General features: G+C 41.3%; 1 protein-coding gene across 2 annotated transcripts in view; it reads left to right on the forward strand.

The window, feature by feature from the left end:
• Positions 1-9,250: 9,250 nt before the first annotated feature.
• PXDN (peroxidasin) overlaps positions 9,251-21,327 on the forward strand; it is an 88,882-nt gene continuing 76,805 nt past the window's right edge. For both annotated transcript variants that reach the window (XM_075049213.1, XM_075049214.1), the window contains exon 1: positions 9,251-9,560. In XM_075049213.1, coding sequence (XP_074905314.1) covers positions 9,340-9,560 — 221 coding nt within the window. In that variant the 5' untranslated portion in view covers positions 9,251-9,339. The remainder of the gene's footprint in view (positions 9,561-21,327) is intronic.

Genomic DNA, 21,327 nt, shown 5'->3' on the forward strand with positions numbered 1-21,327 from the left:
TATCTATAGATATGGATCATGCATCATGGTGCATCTTTGTCTACACATGACCAGAAGCTGTCTGAACAGAGGTGCTCAGCACCCTGGAAAATTATTGTTCTTACATGCTTCAGTTTGAAAAATCCTGGTGAAACTTTGATTTTTTTAAATGGCAGTTTGAATTCACCCACTATTTCCTAAGGAATCTGATACGCATAGTTAAATGCTGATTACAAACATATCCATAGATAAAAGATAAAATATATATGCTACCTGTTATTATTAATACTCATCTATTAAATGATCTGTTTTAAACGTTCCAAGTGCACTCCCTCAAAATCTCACTGAAGTCAAGAGACACTATGACTTTGCTGAGCAGGACTTAAAAAAGTGTGACTGTGACAGGGTCCAGAGCTGGCTTTGAAGAGGATCTACCCAGGTGTTCTCCTCACAGTAAGCTCCCCAAATAAGACCAAAAAGATTTTAAACCCACAAAAAGACAGGTTTTGAACAAAAGTAGCAGTTTTCTTTTTTAAACAGGGAAGGCTCTGAGCAGCTAGAAGAGAAATAAAACAGATTGTACAGATATGCCCATGTGCTCCTTGCAAGCATGTCCTTACTTCCAAACTAAGCAATGACTTTCTGCGTCACTGACTCAGCCCCTTGATCCCAGGAGGCTCGTTGAACCCTGTTGGAGATGTGACTCCCAGTTCTCTGCTACGACTCTCTTAACCACTAACTGCTCCAGGCCCCAGTGTTCACATGAAGGAGCAACCCTTCTGCTTCTCTGCCACTGGGTTTCACCTTCCTCAGTATTTTTTTAATAGCACAAATTTATAACAATCAAATAAAATGAACACCGTGACTCAAAAACAGAAAATGGAATTAGGAATCACTCAAGCACCTTCTAATGTTCTGGTTTTTAAATCTAAGACCAAAAAACTTTGTGCCTTTGAGAGAAAGGGCAAGGAAAACATTAAGAAGAAGGATGAAAAAGAAAGTCTGAAATGAAGAATTAATGACTGTGTCCTTTTAATTCTGGTGCCTCTGCAAAAGTTACAAACTAAAATACTAAAAGTATGTTGTTCATGATGATCTTACAAATGATACTGAGACTTATTTGTTTAATTTTAAGGGCTAGTATTTTGTACTAAAATGCCAGTCAACTGTCAGTTTGCTAACAGATTCCTGTTAAAGAGGTCAAGGTCTTTTCTTGTCTGTTTCTCCACAAAATTCTGGATTAGACTTTAGCTAATTGAATTTCAATGCAATTATATTTCAACATAATTGAAAAAATACTGTGCAAATCATAATATGCCATTTTGCTACTGGTTCAATATATATTTGTCAGGTAACAGACATTTGGTGTATATTTACAATAAAAATACTTTAGTTTTTTCAGTGGGGAGAGAAGACATGAGTTAAAGTTTCAGATTGAAATATGATATATCTTTACTACAAAACATTTCGAATGGAACATTTTAATTGCACTGGATTTTTAAAAATATTTGCTTTTTTGATAAAACAAAAAAAGTAAGTTAAAAAAGAAGACCTTCCTCCCTCACCCTCATTACTTCCTGACAGCTTTTTTTAGCTGCTGTTGTTCTGCTAGAAAAAAGAGACAGTAAGGAGAATAGAATGAGACCTGACAATGAAAGAAAAACAAAGAAAGCCAGTAAAATCAACAGAAAAAAATCTAAAATTTGCTAATTTGCCAAAATTCTTCCAACTAACTAAAGTTTCAAATTATATAAGGATAAATAATAGAACCTTAACTCATGTAACCCAGCCATATTTTAAAGATAGTCAGAACTGGATGGGAATCATTTTGCTTTCCACAGGTTATGCAAAAAGAAACAAAGAAGACCAACCCAGCCAAATGTCCATTTTGTGGATGAGTGTAGGACAGAATGATTAGTGGAGGATGTACAGCAAGGATTGTTGAGAATATAATTACTGTCTGTGCAACTGAAGAGAATTGTACATTACATTGTTTTGCATGCAAAAGGTACCGGTATTGCTACAGGTTTTAGTAGTGTTTTTTTTTAATCCATTTGTTTCTTAAGCAGGCTCTGTTTTGCTTACTCTTATCTAAGCCTTGCATCTGGAAAGGCTGTTTTGCTCTCTGACAGGTCATTCTAAAATTCAAGGGCCAATAGGAAGAGAGCATAGATGGCAGACATGCAATTTTGGTCATGATACAATAACCTGAGTTACAAATCAAGACCCCTGATTTCAGTGCTACTGTAACTCGAGGTTGGCCACCTGGAGCAAAGAACACATTTTTGGTTTGTTCTCTTTTTAGTACTTACTTGTCTGTGTTCCCCTTCACAGGAATGTCTTACTGTCTAAAATGACTTAATCCTAACCAGAGATCCTGTAGCAAACAACAACAGAACATCAAAGGTGACTAAATAAGGAAGATCAAACAGGAATTAGGCAATCCAGGGAGCAATTAGAGGACATCAAAACTACCCTGAGGGAGAGAACAGGACTGAGCTAGCCCACCCTAGTTGAACAGTCCTATTGACTTTGATCAGCCAGGAAAACATGGATGAGTTGAGGGAAGTCTGTTGATAGCCCAAATCCCAGACAACCTTGCTGAGCACACCCTCCTGCCTCTTAGTGTACTTTGGTATTTGACCTGAAAGTTTGAGGAACTGTATCTTTCTGGTTCATTATTTTTAAAAAAGGAAAATCTATGTGGAGAAAAAAATAATTTTTCTTCTGAATGTCCTGTTAAAGCATCACATTACTTCTGGTTTTTCAAAGACCTTTGTTTAACTATTACACTAATCAAACTACAGTAAATTGATTTTGCTCCAGAAGAACTGTTGCATTTCACTGGAGGCTAAGGTCATGATGACTCCCAGATTGTGTCATACTGGTAAAGTTGCTAATGACTCACCTTTTAGGCTTGTGGGGCATCTTGCCCAAATTGGTCACCTAGGCTCACACTGCTGTTAACAGTGAGATAGGCATTTCCAAAGGGCAAGTCAGCTGATAACAAAGCCACAGAGGTGTTCGCTGGAGGGGACGTCTGAAGGCTTCTTGGCCAGCCTCTTGCTCAGACAAGGACTATTGCCAGCACTATCCCGTATCAGCCAAGGCTTTGTCTTATCGAATTTTGAGAATCTCTTGGAAAGAGGATTTCCAGCATTTCTGTGTAACCCGTGCTAGTGCCACACTACCATCCTGGTAAAAAATATTTTTACACGATATCCAACCTAAACTTTTCAAGTCACAATTTACAACCATTGCTCCTTGTTATATATATCCTCTGCCACTGCAAAGAATTGTTTCACTTTATCAGTTTTTGCAGTTTCTCTTCCAGGTGTTGTAGGTTGCTGTTGGATCATAAGCTTGCTCCCACTTCACCAGATGAAACGAGCCCAGATCCCTCAACCTATGCTCACAGCTCATGTACTTAAGGCACTTGGGCATCTTGGTCATCCTCCTTCCAGTTTCTCATCATCCTCTTTGACCTGGAGAGCCCAGAGCGGGATGTGTCCTTCCAGGCAGGACCTCACATGCACCAGCTGAGGAGGGAAGCAGCTTCCTTTGATCCGCTGACTATGTTTCTCCCGATGATGCTCGTTCTTTTAAAATTAAGAACAGAAAGCATTTACACTGCTCTGGAGAGTTCAACAGGGTTTGTTCAATGCTGCCTCTGGGACCCTTCCCAGGGTTTGATATCCCCATGGCCAGGAGCGGCAGGGGCTCCCCAGGGCACCAGGGCCTGTCCCACTCCCCAGCCAGGAGCAGGACAGCCGGGGGGCACCGGGGCTGCCCCAGCCCCGGGCGTTAGACTGGGATGAGCCAAGGCTGGGCCAGGATTTTGACCCGTGGGTTGGGGTTGGGATCAGGCCCACTGGGGGAACGGGGGTCAGACGCAGCCGTGGGATGGCTGGGCAGGCAGGGCCATGGGGATGGGCCTGAGCTGAGACCAGGCTGGGCATGGCAGTTAGCCTAAAAGTAGGGCTGCTTGCCCTCGCGGCAGGGGGCTAGCTTTCCCCACAGCAGCTCCTTCTCCTCAGGGACCAGCTCTGCTCTTCCCAGGCTGGCCCTGCATCCCAGCGGCCAGGCCCCAGGTCTCAAGGTGCCCAGGATCCTGTCAGTACCCGTCTGGGGAATGGGCACAGTCCTACTGCATTTGCCCGTCTTCAGAGAAGGCACTGTTTTTTATTTATGTCTGTAAAACATGTGGCTGCACGGCTCTGATACTGGCTGAGGCCTCCAGGCACAGCTGTAGTACAAATAATAGCCTGGAATCTCTTCTGGGTGAGGTATTTCCTCAGTGTAGGCAAGAGATTAAACTAATAACACCCAATTTCCCGTTATGCTGATATTAAGGAAAATTACTCTGTGGGAAAGCGGGAGCTCATTGGTTCGAGTACATTTTCCTTTGGGAAAGTCTCGTCAGAGACTGTTTTCCTTTATCATTACAGGCCAACTCTTCCACTAGGTACATCAGCTGGCTATTGAGTCAGGGCCTATGTTTTCCTATATTTTAAGCAGCTTGTCAAAGCAGGGCTTAATATTATCTTTCATTTTTATTTAATATTTTTTCTTAGTATATCATTTAAAAAGCCAGAAGGATAAAAAGCAGGTTATCCTATTGCACTATCTACTTTTCAACCCTGACTTCACTAGACAGTGCAGGTTGATAAGTGTTTTACCTCCACTGTGTTACCTGTGATAGTTGCGTGGGATCAAAAAAAAACAACAAAGGAATTAGATCTAAGAGATCCATACTGCACAGTTAGTAAAAATAACAAAGCTTTTGGGCATTTTCCTAAATATCAGATAATGGGTTAGCAAGGTCCATTTCCTATAGCTACACCTAACAAACTCTCTCTTTGAAAGGGAGGACACATTAAAACACATTGTGTGAAAGAACCGAAATATCTGGCAAATCTAAGTTATACTGGTTGATTTAAGATACGGTAAGCATCTTTCCTTGGACACATACAATAGCACCAGGTCGCCTGGTTGAAGTGAAGTTTCAAAGATGTTTTAGAAGACAACCTTTTCTTTTTTTGCCAGTTTATACAGAACCTGTCCCAGGAATTTCTTGTTATAAAGAAGCTAACAATGCATGTTCAGGTGATCTGCAAGACACGAGGCAAATAAAGATACCCTAGTACATTCCGGTGCTAGGCACACTCTTGTTTGAACTTGGAAGGAATCTTTTTCATAATGTAACCAGTGAAGGAGTAATTTTCCTCAGAAATTCATATTATATTCAGGAAAGGAGAATGGCAGCTTTTAAAGATATCAGCACCATCACTTTCCCAACTGAGAAGAAGGATATGTGAGCCTGGCTTCTGTGGAGACAACATCCTCAATCTTCTTTGCTGGGCTAGCAGAAATCATAAAGTCTTGAATGCCCATGGTCAGAGGAAAAGTTATATTGCCTCTGACTGATCTGCCTATGAAGAAGCATGAGGTATTTCAAGAAGTATGTATCTGAGTATAGCATAAGATTTCCTGCATAGTTGAGAAAAGCTTATGAACAAGCATTTAGGAGTTTAAATAATTTGTTTAGCTGGTACTTTGAGTTTAGCACACTTGCTAATGTGCCATCCAGCTACTCCATGACATTCACTTTGCACGTATAATAGAAATAAAAGGCAAGATTATATGCTTTCAAAACGAGTCTGAGTTTTGCTTCTGCCTTCAAAAAATTAAAGATCAGATGTGTTTAAGCTTAAGAGTCCTGTGCTATTATATTATAATAAAACCACTTTAAATATAAGTTTCTATGGTGCTTTTTCATCAGTTATTTTGACAATCTGTTCCTCTTAACTGTTACTGTTATTGTTGACCAAAATGGTCCTAAATAATAAACTAGGTCATGATTCTGTGTCTGCCAAAGTCAATGCAAAGCATTTCCATTGTCAGGTATCTGAAGACATATTGAAATGTCTTGAATGCCTCATTTTATATCCAGAGGTAGAATGCTAACACAGAGATATGAACTAAACTGAAGAGGATTTGAGCTTATATTTCTTATATCTGAATTTTTAGCAAACCAAAAGATAAAAGTATTAACTATTTGATCTTTTAGAAAGTTTTTTTTTAGTACTTCAGCAAAGCAAAAGCTGTAAAATTAAATTACTGGTATGGAATAAAACCAGCAAGTGGCAGTATTTGACAAAAATCTGAGAGGTAAGTAGAAAACTTTTAAAAGCAAATGGAGATTTACATTATATCTAAATATAAGGTAAGCACTTCTAGCATTCAGAAAGAAAAGTATCTCCTTTCCAGCATAAATATCTTATTTTTTTGTTAGGTCAATTCCTCAACTAGAGAAATTGGAAACAGAAGACAAATTTCCCATGGATATTTATAGGCAGGGTCAATAAAAATGACCCTACACATTTTCTAAAAATCATTCTATGAAAACTGGCTAAGAACAGAAAGATATATCAAAACCATTTGGAGGTCTTATTTATCAGAAACCTTTCCTGCCAGCAATTTAGAATAGCATGCAATGAATATTAAAATCATAGAATTGTTCAGGTTGGAAAAGACCTTTAAGATCATCAAGTCCGACCATAAACCTAACACCTCATACTCTACCAGATTCCACAGGGCATGAAAAAAGTCTAACTTAAATGACTTATGAGGCACTAATAATATATTAACCAAGAGCCTGGAGGTTACATGTAACTTAAAGTAAATGGCAAGAATGCTATATAGCATGTTAAGGTTAAATTGCCTAATTAGAGTGAAAATATCTATTTTAATCTCACTCTCAGGATTACATATGTATAGCATAATTACTTGTAATGCATAGTACAATAGTCTAGCAAGTCCCCAAGTGCTAAAAACTTTTCAGAACAATTTTAATTCCCTATAGAAAAACATAATCAATTTTGACTGTGTGCTTTATTTTTGAAAAGAACCATCATAAAGCACCAAAATGCCAAAAAGTAAACTGTCGTCATATTTTCCTAAATGCTATGAATATCCCAATTTAGTGTTATCTCTATATTACTGTGTTTAATTATCTAGCCTCAGATGTTCTGCTGCTCTTAGTATGGGCACTGCGGGATGACAGATTTACAACTGCCAAGATGCTCTAATGTGAGTGGCATTTCCGGGACAAAAACTTACTTGTGCCAACACTTGCACTTCGTAGGTCAGAAGTGCCTGAGCTTTTACTGGACCAGGAAACAAATTTAATTTTCAGATTAAGGCATGCATATATCCCAACACTGATTGCAAACGCGGAGGAGGTGATACACATAGCAGCTGCTTGCTGAATTGACACTGAGGTGATGAACATTTTAATCTTCTGTAAAAATTCTTCTACTTCAGACTGGTATCCTCCACTGTGAAACAGCTGACATGTATGTATATGAGTTTCTGAGCACTTGGTGTGTTGAAATAGTAGACTAAGCCCAGCTCTGCAACAGGATTTAGAAATGTACCCAATTTAGAAGTGTATCTAAATGGTAAGAAAGAGTCTTACAGGCGTCTCTGACTGTAGGGTTCGGCGTTCGGAAGATCTCGCGATGTCACGGAAAGTTAGAGGGTTAGTCGCAGCCTTGTGATATACCCGTAACCCCACCTCCCTTTGTTAGTATAAAAGGAATTAACTGCGCAATAAAAGGTGGAAGTTGGCGCTCACACTGTGTGTGATATCTGTCTCTTTCCCTGGTCCGGGCCGACCAGTGATCTAAGCATGGCACCTTGATATGTAGCGAACGCTACATCTGACTACCCTAGAAACTCAGTAATTACACTGCTGATGGCACATCAGTAAGCCTCCCATATCTCCAGACACAGATTAAGCCCACAGGCTCCCATTTAGCCAGCCTCCAGCTCACGGGGAGGTTGAAGGGTGTTTTCAAGGATTCAGGACTCCTTGGAACAAGAAAAACACTTCTATGCTTCCATTAGCTAACTCCTTTTTAAGATATAAGCAGTCATGTCTTGCTTTAGAGAAGAGAGACATAGTGACTCAAGAAAAACATAGTCAAATAGTACTTCTGCAGAAAGTAAGTTACAGATACTGACTCATCTCAGCATATTTTGATTCTGGGTCCATCAGTGATATCCAGCACTCGTCGTAGCACACTTCCAGGCTCTGATGTCCTACATGAGGTGTTTGACTTCGTGTTAAAAAAAAAAAAAAAGTAATTCCCTGACTCACGTGCTAGTAAGACTCAGAGTAAACATTACCATAGTTAAGTTTTAGGCAAGAATGGCCCCTACATTGTTCCTTGAAGAAAAAGTCACGCAGGCAACCCTGCAGAAGTGCCAGGGCTGATTTCTGGGGTGGAACTGGAGGTGCTGACACCCATCATTTGTGAAAGAATATGTTGTTGTTACACTCAATAGGTTAGTTGTGATCACTGTTATTGTCATCCTAGACATGACATTCCAATGTTTTCACCTGGGATAGTCAAAGCATGGAGAGAGCTGGAGAAAAGGTACCTACCTACTTTGGACCTGACATCACATGACAACATATTTAGGGCAATGTTAAAAATCTCAAAGGTAATCCAGTTTTGTGTTCTCACAGAAGACTTGTTTGGAGAAAGTGCTGAGACCATGGGACCTAAGGCCGCAACCATTATTGTAAGCACGGTTGCATTCTGGTGGTCCTCTTACAACTTCTTGCCAGTGTACACACCTACCCAAAACCATCAGCTGAACGTAGTTCAGGGCGAATCAGACAGATTTTCCTGGCCCAGCAGCAAAAGTTGCAGCACTACGAGGGGGTAGTCCAAGGGCTGTGCACACCAGTCTTTCAGAGCAGGGCAGAAACGGGACTTAAAAACTGAAGGTTGAACCTGCCTCTGCCCACAAGGGTTTCTTTTCCCCGTCTCTTTTTCTTCCTCGCCTCTTCTCTTTGCTTTCTGCTCTCCTTTCCCTTCCTTTTTCTTTCCCTTCTGCCCCACTCCTCTCCTGGCTTCCCTTTCCTTTCCCCTTCCTTCCCTCCTCTCCCGAGGTGCACGCCGTCGCCCACCTCGGGGGGCTACCTTCGCCCCCTCCCTTCCCGGGGATGGAGGCGAGGGCCGGGGAGCAGCGGGGGCCGGGGAGCAGCGGGGAAAGCGGAGCAGCGGGGGCCGCGTCCCGGCGGCCGGGTCCCTCCGCCCGGGGCGCGCTGCGTGCGCAGGGCGGCGCGGAGCCCCCGCGGCGGGGCGGCCGCCCAGCCCAGCCCGCCGCCGGCCGGGGCGGGCCCACCGCCGTCCCCTCCTCCAGCCTGCGCGGGGGGACGGGATCGCCCCGCCGCCGACCAGAGCGGCAGCCGCGGCCGGGGAGCGGAGCGGGCGCGACGCGGAGCTGCCGGAGCCCCTCTCCTCCTCCTCCTCCTCCTCCTCCTCCTGTCCCGCGTCCTGCGGCATGGCCCGGCGCGGAGCGGCGGCCGCCCCCGGCCTCTGCCTCCTGCTCCTGCTGCTGCTCCGCAGCGGGGGGCTCGCCCCCCCCGCCGCCGCGCAGCCCCCGCCGCCGCAGCGCGGGAGCGTGTGGTGCCCCAGCCGCTGCCTCTGCTTCCGCAGCACGGTGCGCTGCATGCATCTGATGCTGGAGAGCGTCCCCGCCGTGTCCCCCCAGACCACCATCCTGTGAGTAGCCGGGCGGGGGCTGGCGCGGCGGGGCGAGCGGCGGCCCGGCGGGCAGCGAGGGAGGCGGAGGGAGGGCAGAGGAGGAGGAGGAGAGGAGGAGGAGGGGATACCTGGGGTGGGAGGCACTTTGGGTGGCGGTGGAGCCTCAGCCCTTTGTCTGCGGTCGGGGGAGGGGGGCTGGACCGGCGGCGGTGGCTCAGCCCGGCCGCCCCCCCCGCCGCTGCTGGCGGGGCTCCTCGGCGAGGGGCGGCCCGAGGCTGCCCTCCGCTCGGCTCGGCTGGGCTCGGCGCCCCCCGGCCCCGCTGCCCGCTGGGCCCCGCGGCCGGTGCCGGGGGGTGGCGGTGCCCCGGCGCGCTCCTGCCCGGCTTTGGGTGGGGGTGTCCCTGGTCCTGCGGGGGCGGTCAGAGGTGGAGATTCTGGTTAACCTGCGGGCAGCGTGTCTCCAGCTTCATCGTCCCCCGAAGGATTTGGCCGCTTCCTTCGTATCCCGCTTAAAAAGCCCACTGAGCTGGCAGGAGGATCGGCAGCGGTAGATGTAGCCCGTTCCGTTCCGTTCCGAGGCGCGGTGGGGATGTGTGAGCAAAGCGGGACCCAGAGCCTGGGCTTACCCGAAGACTGACCCGGTTCAAGTCCCTGCAAAGGACTGAGGACATGCGAACTTACAGTTCTCTGTCCGATTTCTTAATTCAGGCACTAATGCGTCAGTTGAAGCGCCCGGCCGCTCTTCTCTAGGGTCCAGCCACTGTTTTGAGTAGGATTGTGTTGGCAATGAAATTCGGTGTTGGCAAGGATTAAAATTTATTTCGCTCACGTTGATTTTACTGCAACGCTGTCCTTTCCAGGCATATTTGCCTGTCATAAATGCAAAGATCTAAACGCACATCGCAAGCTATTTTGTTTCGAGGCTTACTGTGAGGGACGGATTTCTTCCACTGACCCGCTTCTGCGTTACTTGGGCTCAGAAAGCTCTTGGCGCCAGCCCCGTCCTTCCCTTACACACACGCAGCCGTGGAGGCTCAGCAGAGCTTGGCCCTGGGAATTTTCTGCAGGGCCTCCTGTAATAAATTGACTTGTGACTTTGTCAGATATTTTCAAAAGGCATCTATAAAGCCTTGGTGTGTTTCAGCTTCCAAGTATTATTTAAGGTGAAGAGTACAGTCATTTAACATTAACTGAGTCCCTCTTTGGCAAGAAGCGCAGCCTTTTGGCAGAATGGGATTAGTACTGCAGTACTTGTAAACCTTTTAGGGAACAATACAGGAAGTGGGTGGTTAATGTTTCTTACATTTCAAACAAAGTACATTTACAGAACACCTTTTGCTTTGAGATTACAGGAAACTGTGTAAAGCTAGTTTCGTGTATCATCTGAAATGTGGAAAAAAAAAAATCCTTAGAGTATGGAATCAAGTATCAATGGCTTAGTTTCATGTTAAAGGTAGAAGGGCCTGCAACAGCAGAAAGTATTAGATTAAACCTAGCCAGGGTGGAGCTCCCCTTACGGTGGGTATTTATAATCTTGCAGTGAGTCAGAGGAGAATGTGTGAACAATGCAAGCATTATACCTGTCTAACCCCACTAATATATCATATTGTCTAGTATCCCAAATCTGAATTATCATTCCAGTATAATGCAAACTACAATGCAGCAGAAGTAATGAAAAAGAAGTTAAAAACATTTTTTCAACTTGACGAAGAACAGTAATTATCAAAATACACCTGTGGATGACCAGCATTCTTTAAAACATAATGGTGGCCCTTACTTGTCATCTGGTAATGGGTATTCTCCTTTTTCACCAACCGACTAGGGGACTGTTATAAATAAAATAAGTAATGCTACATCTGTAAATACACAATTACTCCTGCTACAGTTCTGCTGAATGGCTGTGAATGGGGAGGAGATGGGCCAGGAGATAGTCAGGCAATATGAATCTCTGGGACAAAGAACAATGGTACAATTCATTCAATAATCAGTAGTTTGAAGATACCAATTATACATAAATAGCTTACCTACTGTGTATGAATTTCCTACCTTTGGCTGTAGGATGTACTTTCAGATTAATTATTACATTTCTGAGGTACTCACTGAATTACCAGGTGGTTTACTACTCATTTTTACCTTACTGCTACGTAGAACTTCAGTTCTACACAGCAGTGTTATACTTCATAGAGGTAGCCCATCACCCACAGAAGGCTTTCTGTACTCAAGAAATAATTTCTTTTTTAAGCATGAAAATAAGAAGCAGGTATTTCATCTCTGGTTTCACTTCCACAGTTCATCTTTCATGTGGAGCCTGTATATTAAACGAATTTTCTTTAGTAGTGGTGTTGATAGCTAGATAATTAGAAATAATTAATTAATTTCAATTGAACCCCTTCCCCTTTAAGAAAATGCTGCAAAGTGTGTTGCTGATGGGTTAAGCCCATTTTTACTGGCATTGGTAAATTCCACATTCTTGTCTGTTTTCTTTCTTCCTAGGACACAGATTGATCGTGCAAAGTAATTTTGTAAAAAAAAATCACCATAAGTTTTTCCTCATTTATAAGTATATAGTTATTTTGGTTTTTACTGAGCACTGGTTCTGAAAACTGTCCCATTTTGGAAGCTGAGTTGACTTTGCTCTACTTCACATATAATTTGTTATATGGATTAAAACAGCATGGGGCCCAGACCAACAGTGCAGCCAAATGTTTTTCCCCACATATCAAAAATGTCTACTCCTAATCTCAGGCTCTCTTTTGAAAACTGTTCATAACATTACTAGTTGCTGACCTTGCCAGTGCTACTTCTGGCTGTACATTTTCTCACTCCCTCCTGCTTCCCCCACTTTCTGGCACTTCCCCTTTCCCTGCTGCAGGCTGGGATCCACAGCTTTGATTTCTTCTGCTGAGTGGATTCTGCCAGCTTTGAAAGTGCTCGTGGAGCCTTGTGAGTACATGGTTTTACCCAGGGTGAGATTATTGCCCAGGCTCTTTGGAGGACTAGGGCCAGCATCCCAGTCAGCAGGTCCTGTGCTGACTTCCCTTAAGAATGGAGACCCACCTTCAAAGTGGTTTGCAAAACCACTTCATGCCTTAAGTGCGGTCCTGGAAGTTTCCTTTCATCTTTGATTAAATATAGAGTGCTTGTGTATTCATGCAAATTGCTGAAACATATTTATATTAGACCATTTAAATGGTTGAGGAATGTAAAATTCTGGATACAGTACTATTGCTGTCCTTTCTTCCCTGAATTGTATCCTATCTTGCATTTATTTAGGGTATTTCTGTCTTTTACAGCCACTTTTAGTTCATGGTGTTTGTAATTCTGACAGGGGTCCTTTGAGTATTGATGCAGTATGTTACTATTTGTATCTTGCCTAAACAGGACCAAAATCCAAACCTGTCTACAGTGCTCCTTACACATGCTCAAACCAATACTAAAATTTGTTCAAAGGTTTTCTTGGCAGCTGAAACTAAATTGAAGGCAACGGTCTCAGTGTTGCTTGTTACTGCTTTTGTTTACGTGATTCCAACATATTCTACAAACTGGATAGGTTACAGTGCATACCTATTTATTTATTTTAATTTCTAGTTTGTAGTGTGAATGTCAAGGATCCATGCAAAGGGAAAGGGGAAAGCATTAGTTGTTTAATTCTATGGTGACTTTCCAGACAGCTGTGTAAGAGGTACTTATATTTTTTTCACAGCTCCATGACAATTTTTGTGGAATCTGATGTACGCTCATGAAGCCAGTGAAAACCATTACTGCTGCTTTTCAAGCGCATCTATCTTAATACAATTTAAAAAAAAATAACTGAATTACACAAATCACACATCTGTTTGGAGTGTACATGAATTACCAAAGAGATAGAGGTAATGGAAACATAATGACATTTCGCATTTCGGTGTTGATTTGTGATAACATTATGCCTCTTAACAGAGGCATTTAGGGAAAAGAAATGGGTGGTATGTATGAATTCTGTCAGTGCATGAGTCTCTGGGCTATCATAGCAGAAGGATGCATGCTATTCGCAGATCTGCTCTTTGCAAATGATACATCATCAGTCAGCAAACCACCAGCCCATTCTCATTGGAAAAATGCAGGATCCTTGCTTCCGATCAGATCTTTGAAACCCTTTTAGAAAACTTCCAGTAGATTGAGCAATTAAGACAACAAATAAATGCACCTCAGCACTGTGAAGGACAAAGGATTGTATGTAGTCTCAAATCTGGACTGTGAGTAAACTCGATCACTTCACTGCTGAGCATCAATTTATGTATGGGAGGTAGTCGAGAGATATGACACTGGTATAAGATTTTAGTTAAGACGCAGAGATTTGTATATACATAGTGTTCAAAAAAGAACAAATACTGAAGGTTTACTTGAAGTGTTTACTTGAGAATAACTGAATACGAACGCAGATCTTGACAGACTTGTGGCTACGCAGCAAACTGCATTAGATGCCAATGATGATTTGCCTGAATTGCACAAAGCAGGGGGAAAGCATAAGATTATTTCAATAAAAATTATCTTAGGTCTTCCCTCATGGAGATTTTAAGACCACATGCAGGATTAAATTTGAGATTAAAACACCTACATTTAGGTCTCTATACACAGGAGCCTACAGCCATGTTTGGTGTCTGAGCTTCCCTTCTAGCGAGTAGCAACTTAGCCAACAGTCCATAGTGCCGGGAGCAGGACTCACCTCGGAGGAAGGGGGACACCTAGGACTTGATTAATTTGCTAACTATAGTATTTGAATTCCCTTGAGAAAATAGTTTCTGGCTTCCAGCTGCTTCTCCAAAAAGGACACAGGTCTCCTATTGGGTCTGTGTCATACCTGCTTGCTCCCAACAGATGTCTCAGCCTAGGACATCTAAACTAACAGCAGGCACCACTGTTAGGACAACTGAATTAAGCTGCTACTGTTTGGGCAGTTTATTCATTCTCCAGCCTTCTCTAGCATGAGTGTGTTGACTAGTCTTCTGGTGACAATAAAAGGAGTTTAAACATCTGTGTGTAGATGTTGATATTTCTTTGCCTCAACAGAAGCTTGAAATATTTTTCAGAAGAGAATGTTTTCATAGTATTTTTGACAGAAAGAAACTCCTTGCAAAAATCAGGCTAAGGGGTCATACACAATACAGAAAGTAACCTACTTTAAAGTATGTTAGTTGTTGCTAAAAGGAGAGTATTTCTCCTCCATTAAGCCCTATTCTCTGAGTACCGACAAATCAAATGGATACTGCAAAAGATACCAAACCTCCCCTGCAAAGCAGCTTTGGAGTGTGTGGGGGATGTTAACTCTGCCAAAGCCATTCCCAGGCAATCTGTCTGTACTGCTGGATGGAACGAGCTAGGGCCAAGGCATGAATGTGTGAAGGGCACATTTGCAGAGCGTGCAGTATGTGCTTGGTTGTTAGCCGGGGGCACAAGGGCACTACATTGATAGAGTGTTTGGCATTTACTGGGAGACATTAGGCAAAGCTGCTGAGGGATGCAAATGAGTCTTCGTCTGCAAGTCACTAGACCCACTAGTGGGAAAGTATTTGTGTCATCTCAGCGGCAAGTTAACCCTCATCAAATTCTTTGTTAAAGAACGGGAAAATGTGTGCAGCAAAATCATACCCATTGTTTCCTGCAAGTATCTTACTGCATATTTAACACACTGTCATCAGAGGAATACATTGTCTCATGTTACAGTTAATAAATATAATTTCTTGTTTTCTTCTTTTTTACTAAGATGTGTTTTTGACCAGTAAATACTTAACATTTGAGTGTTAAAATGCTAAATATGTCTTTGTTTACAGAAAGATCTCTGTAATGAGTAGAACCAAAGATCCATTTGACCTAATATGTGTTCTTTGAGCGTGACTGAAAGGGCAGCTTATAAACAAGTAGACAGCATAGAGCAGCATATAGTGGTTCATCCTTATAATAATTTGCAGTTTAGGGATTTTCTGAGCTAAAGGTTATTTCCATATTATATGTAAAACTTGATGAATTTCTCCTCCACAAATTGTTTAACCTCTTTTTTTCAACTAATTTAGCTGTTACACTGATAACTTTTGGTGAGGAGGAGTACTACACAAACTACATGGTGTAAATTGCTCTCTTTTGTTTGAAGTCTGCAAGTTGGTGTCCCCCATTTCTTCTGTTGGAAAAGACAGTGAATACTCGATACCTCTCTATCATCTCAATGCCAGCCATGATTTTATGACCTTTGATCCTAAGCTTCTCCATTCGTTTCTTTTTAAAGTTGAGGAGTCTTTTCACTGAAAGGTCGATGTTCTTAACTTCTCATCATCTGAATTGCTCCTTCCCTGCTCTGCTGTATTTTGAGTTGAGGGAATTATAACTTTCCCAGTATTTACATGGACAGATCTGGTATGTGGGCTAACTGGGGATTTATACACCATCACTAGGATCATCTCTGTTTTCATTTTCTGTTCCTTTCCTAATAATTCCCAACATCATATTTCCTTCTCTTGAACTGTTGTTTTCATGGAATTATCAAGGGTAGCTTAAGATCTTGTCCATAAATAGTAATGATCAGTTCCAGGCCCACCATTTTATTTGTAAAGTTTGTTTTTCTCCATATACGTTACTTTATATTAATATCATAGAATCATAGAATGGTTTGGGTTGGAAGGGGCCTGAAAGATGATCTAGTTCCAACCCCCCCTGCCATGGGCAGGGACACCTTCCACTTAGACCAGGTTGCTCAAAGCCCCATCCAGCCTGGCCTTGGACACTTCCAGGGATGGGGCAGCCACAACCTCTCTGGGCAACCTGTTCCAGTGTCTCACCACCCTCACAGTGAAGAACATCTGCCTTACTGCCTTACATCTAATCTAAATCCATCCTCTTTCAGTTTAAAGCCATTACTCCTTGTTCTGTCACTACATGCCCTTGTAAAAAGTCCCTCTCCAGCTTTCTTGTAGGTCTCCTTTAGGTACTGGAAGGCTGCTATAAGGTCTCCCTGGAGCCTTCTCTTCTCCAGGCTGAACAACCCCAACTCTCTCAGCCTGTCTTCATAGGAGAGGTGCTCCAGCCCCCTGATCATCTTTGTGGCCCTCCTCTGGACTCGCTCCAACAGGTCCATGTCCTTCTTATGTTGGGGACCCCAGAGCTGAACGCAGTACTGCAGGTGGGGTCTTACGAGAGCGGAGTAGAGGGGGAGAATCATCGCTTTTGCATTAGGTCTCCATTTTAAAAGCCATTCATGGACTGTTGACAGGTCCTTCCACTGTTCTTCCTATTCAGACTTTGTTAAAATAGATAAATATCATAAGCAAAACTTTGTTCTCTCTGTTGTTCATCCCTCTTCCACTTTTGAATAAATTGAGCAATGCAGAACCCATCACAGCTCTCTATGAAACTCTACTGGTATCGTTCCCCACTATGAAAATTTGCCATTTAGTACAAACATCTCTTTATATGCTCATCTGGACTGTGTAGGATATTTGCTTTCTAGCTGTTTGTTTCAAAAGATTGTCTCCTAATTCCCAAAGCTTTGGGAATTTGGACTGTGGACAGCACAAGATTTTTTCGTTTGCTCTACTGAAACATTTTAGAAAGCCGTGAAGATTATATAAATCAGTGGTTCGCTTGGTATTGTTGTTGAGGTCCCAAGTTGAAAATCACAGTTTTAAACATTTTTCTGCTAGCTTCTGCTAGAAGGTAGCTTCAGTGCCTCTGCTGTTATTCAGTTTTCCCAAACAACAAAATTAAAAGTGACGAGTTACATCAATTTTCATCATTACTTTGGGGAATTTAGGGGCATGAGGGACACTGAAAAAGAAATTTTTGAGTAGCAGAGACAAACATGGGATTACTCACTGTAAAGAGTAAGAAATGGATGCTTGGACGTGAGTAAATATACTCTTTCCTAATTCCCAAAGAAGGCTGGTGAAAAATTAAGAGGGAGATGCCTATCCCTTGCATCATCAGGAGGTTCTGGATCTGAGACACAAGGAGAGGGGTGACTGTCTTGTCTAATGTTGTGGTAAACACATGCCTAAGAGAAAAATATGACTAATAAATATTCCAACCTCCATTTTTCTGAATAGCTCTTACTGAATTCTCTCCCAGGTGAGGTCAGTGTTCATTAAGAGATGAGAGGGGGATGTCACCAACCAGCAGAAAACTTGGTGATTTAGATATTAAATGAATGTTAGGCTGCCCACGTGTGCTTATGGATTGGCTTGTAAGTAAACTAAATTAAAAGGTTGAAAGTCCAGCAGAAAAGAAAAATAGAAACTATAGCCAGTAAAGAAGAGAACGGAGCTCGGGGTAAACATAGAAGGAAGCTGTGGAAAGGAAACAATATAATAGAAGAAATTGCTATTATGACATGAAAAAATAGCAGACAACTATTCAGAAAATAACAAAAGAGGAGGAGAAATAGTGCATGATGTGTAAAATTGCATAATATTTTATTTTTTTAATTACAAAATGTCCTTTTACAGGAATATTTTACTGCATATAATGGGTAAAATGAAAATGCTAGATTAATGTTTTCAGGCCCCAATTCTATTTTGAACAATTGAAAAACAAACTAAATTCTCACCCATCTTGATTCATCTCTCAGAATGGTATTTTTTCAATTATTTCTTTTTGGATTCATATTTCTGAGACTTTCAAAGCTTACTATAGTTTGTTTACAGTATTTTTCCCCACTTCATATATTATTCTGTGATTGAATATTTTGTACACTTTAGATCTCATCTCGCAAATGTGAACTTATGCTTAGCTTTGTATACATGAGTAATCCCCAGGCTTCCGATTCTTCTGGCCTTGGATATTTGCTGAGTCTTTTTCCAGCAAGCCAAAGTGTTTACAGCCTTATAGGCTAAGACTTCACTTACAGAAAAGGTCCATTTATAAAGGTGACATTTAAAATCTATTATCATACAAGCTAAATATTTATAGTTGCTTGTCTTTCTGGAGAAATTTATGTATAAAAATAAGTTAATATTTTAAATACTTGTGTGTATGTCTGTTTATATATACATACACACACATGCTATATATTGTGTGTGTGTGTGTATATAGACATATATACAGTAAAATGGAAACAACGAGGCCAAATTGTCTTTGTCATTTGTTCCATTTGGATTTGATGAAAAAAAACAAAACCAAAACAAAAATAGCTTTACAGGCTTTATTGCAAACACGGGCACAGTTTCAAGACAATCCAAAGAGATGGTGCAATGAGAGCTGGCTGAGCTGGAACGGAGTGACTCAAATATTTCCTTTTCCTTCCTTTGCTTATCAGGCTGCCAAATTTGATTTCTTTTTGGTATGGAATTATTACTGTTGCTAATAAGAGTCAAGAGATTCTTTTAAAAAGAAAATTGAATGAATGTTTGATTCATTGCAAATAACAAAGATTCTCAAACTTCTTGAGAAAGACATGAGGGAGAGACTGGTGTGGGTTCTCAGTTTTACGTCTTTTTGTTTAATCTGTATTTACACAGATTAAAAAAGATTAGGACATTGAAGAGTTTGTGCAGTGCCTGGCATCGTTTCTTGAACCTTGTGAAAGTTTGCAGAATCAACACTGTGAAGTTTGGTATGATGTAGTGTTCTCTCTTGGGTTTTTTTCTGAGTTTTTTCTATGTTTTACTAAGCAAAATGATGAGCATTTGTATTCAACTCCAAAATTAGTTTTAGTGGCTGTGACATTGCTCCCTTTTCTGGTGTGCTGTGGTGTTGTTATTCAGACTTTCAGATCTTTTATTCTCTTTCCAATTGCCACTCCCCGGATCTTTCAGAAACATTTTCTTTCAGCATTCTTTCCCCTTAAATCACTTATTACAACAGTCTGCTCATTGCCTGGCTGGTCTAAAAAAGGAAAAGAATATTACTTAGTACATGGTATTACCTTAACTAATGACTGGTTTTGGTAAGCAGGATGATGACTGCTAAGTGTCAAGTTATTTGCGTTGTGTTAGCCAGATTAATGAATTTAATAGCCTTTTATTAGCCATATGGCTGCCGGTTTCCTTTGTACGAGAAAAAATATAGAATAAGTGAGTCCATGCTTGCTTTGATTTATCTCCAGGCAGTGTGAGGCATAGCTGGGGCAGCATGAAATTCAGTGCAGAATTCTCAAAAGAGTTGAATTCAGAGGCTTATTCAGACCTCTGTCCAATGTCCACCGTGCTCTACGGAAGGTAAATATTTTGGTTTTATATAGCTTTGATCGGCCACATTGATATAAAATCGCACTCTGATATCTCATGGTGGCTTCTATTTAATGATTATCATGACAATCAGATAAATTTCATGAGAATCAGATTAAATCTGTCATCAGTATTCAAATCTTTAAAGTGTGTCTGAATCAAAGTCTTATAATGGTGGATGAGGCAACTTTTTTTTTTTCAATTTTTCAAAAATATTTTGGAAAATATGTGGGGCAGTGTGTGGTCTGGTGCACAAATAGCTCTAGTGAGCCATTCAAAACTCAAAATAAATTAAAAAAATATATATGCAGCATTACCTTGTCTGCTAAGGTACTGTGAAAAGCTGGAGCAGCAGTGTGATGGTGTGGCATATATCTATAAAAAATAAACAGTGATTGATTTGCTGCTGGGAAGCTGCCTATCAAAGCAGGATGCCTTTTAAGGGATATTTTGTCACACTTTGGGATAATAACTAATTTGGGTTCAAGAAAAAAGTTTTGGTTTGATGGTATTTTGATAAACTCTCTGAGATATTTAAGAGGTGGGAGTGCTTTAAGTTATTTTTTAAAGACATAAACTGAATCATAAAATTCAGATCTTTGGCTTAGGTAACATTCTCTGTCTCCAATAAAAAAGGCCCAGGCATTTGGTTTAAAGTGCCAGAGAAAGGACAGACTTTCGTCGGGCAGGAAGAACTGCAGAGCTGTGATGGGGCTGCAAGAGCCAATGAGAGCAATTTGATAATGTGAGTAGGTGATTTGCTCTGGCCGGATTGAAGTCATTAACTTTCTGATTTAATTTTATTGGCCTGGGCAAAGCTTAAGTAAGTGTAATAGCACCTATGTAGGGGGTAGAACCAGCTAAAGTAAATCAATTATAATATTCGCTACTTAGACTTTTATGTATAGATAAAGCATGTTTTATGTGTAGATTGAAGACATAGCTGTCAGGAGTGTAAATAATTGCTACCAGGCAATTATTAAAGGTCTGTAAAGACCTTTCTTAGTAAAGAAACACCTATACCTTATTTAAAACAATTTTTAAAACTCAAGCTATTCCTTTTCCTGAGTGTTCTATGAATAAGCTAAATCACTTGAAATTTCTAAAATTTTGATACATGCCGAAACATCTTTCTTGATCCAGTGAATGACAGTTTTGAAAACTTAGCCAGAAAATCTTCTAATCTTCCCATTATGACATGAGTATTTTCTGAGATGTTTTATACTGTGTCAGCTTCATGGTCTTTCTGGAGTAGATGTTTTCTTTTTGACATCTTCTATTTTCTTTATATATTTTGGATACATCTTTCATGTGAAGAATTGAATAAAAGTAGTGGAAACAGAAGAAATACTGTCTAAAATGTAGAAATAGTCTGCAACAATATTCTTTGGAGATTTCCAGCTGAACAGTTTGACAAAGTAATTTAAGTGGCAGAAAGCAAGATTTATAAAAAAAAAAATTAAGCAGCATTCAGTGTCAATCTTTATACTGGTCATATCTGTATAAAAGATAACTATCCATCAATGGATGTAAGATATAACTATCTTTTGAAGAAATCTGTGGGTATGCCAAACACATTAGGTAGTATAGGGGAAGTT

Source organism: Buteo buteo, chromosome 17, assembly GCF_964188355.1.
Source record: "Buteo buteo chromosome 17, bButBut1.hap1.1, whole genome shotgun sequence".
NCBI lineage: Eukaryota > Metazoa > Chordata > Aves > Accipitriformes > Accipitridae > Buteo > Buteo buteo.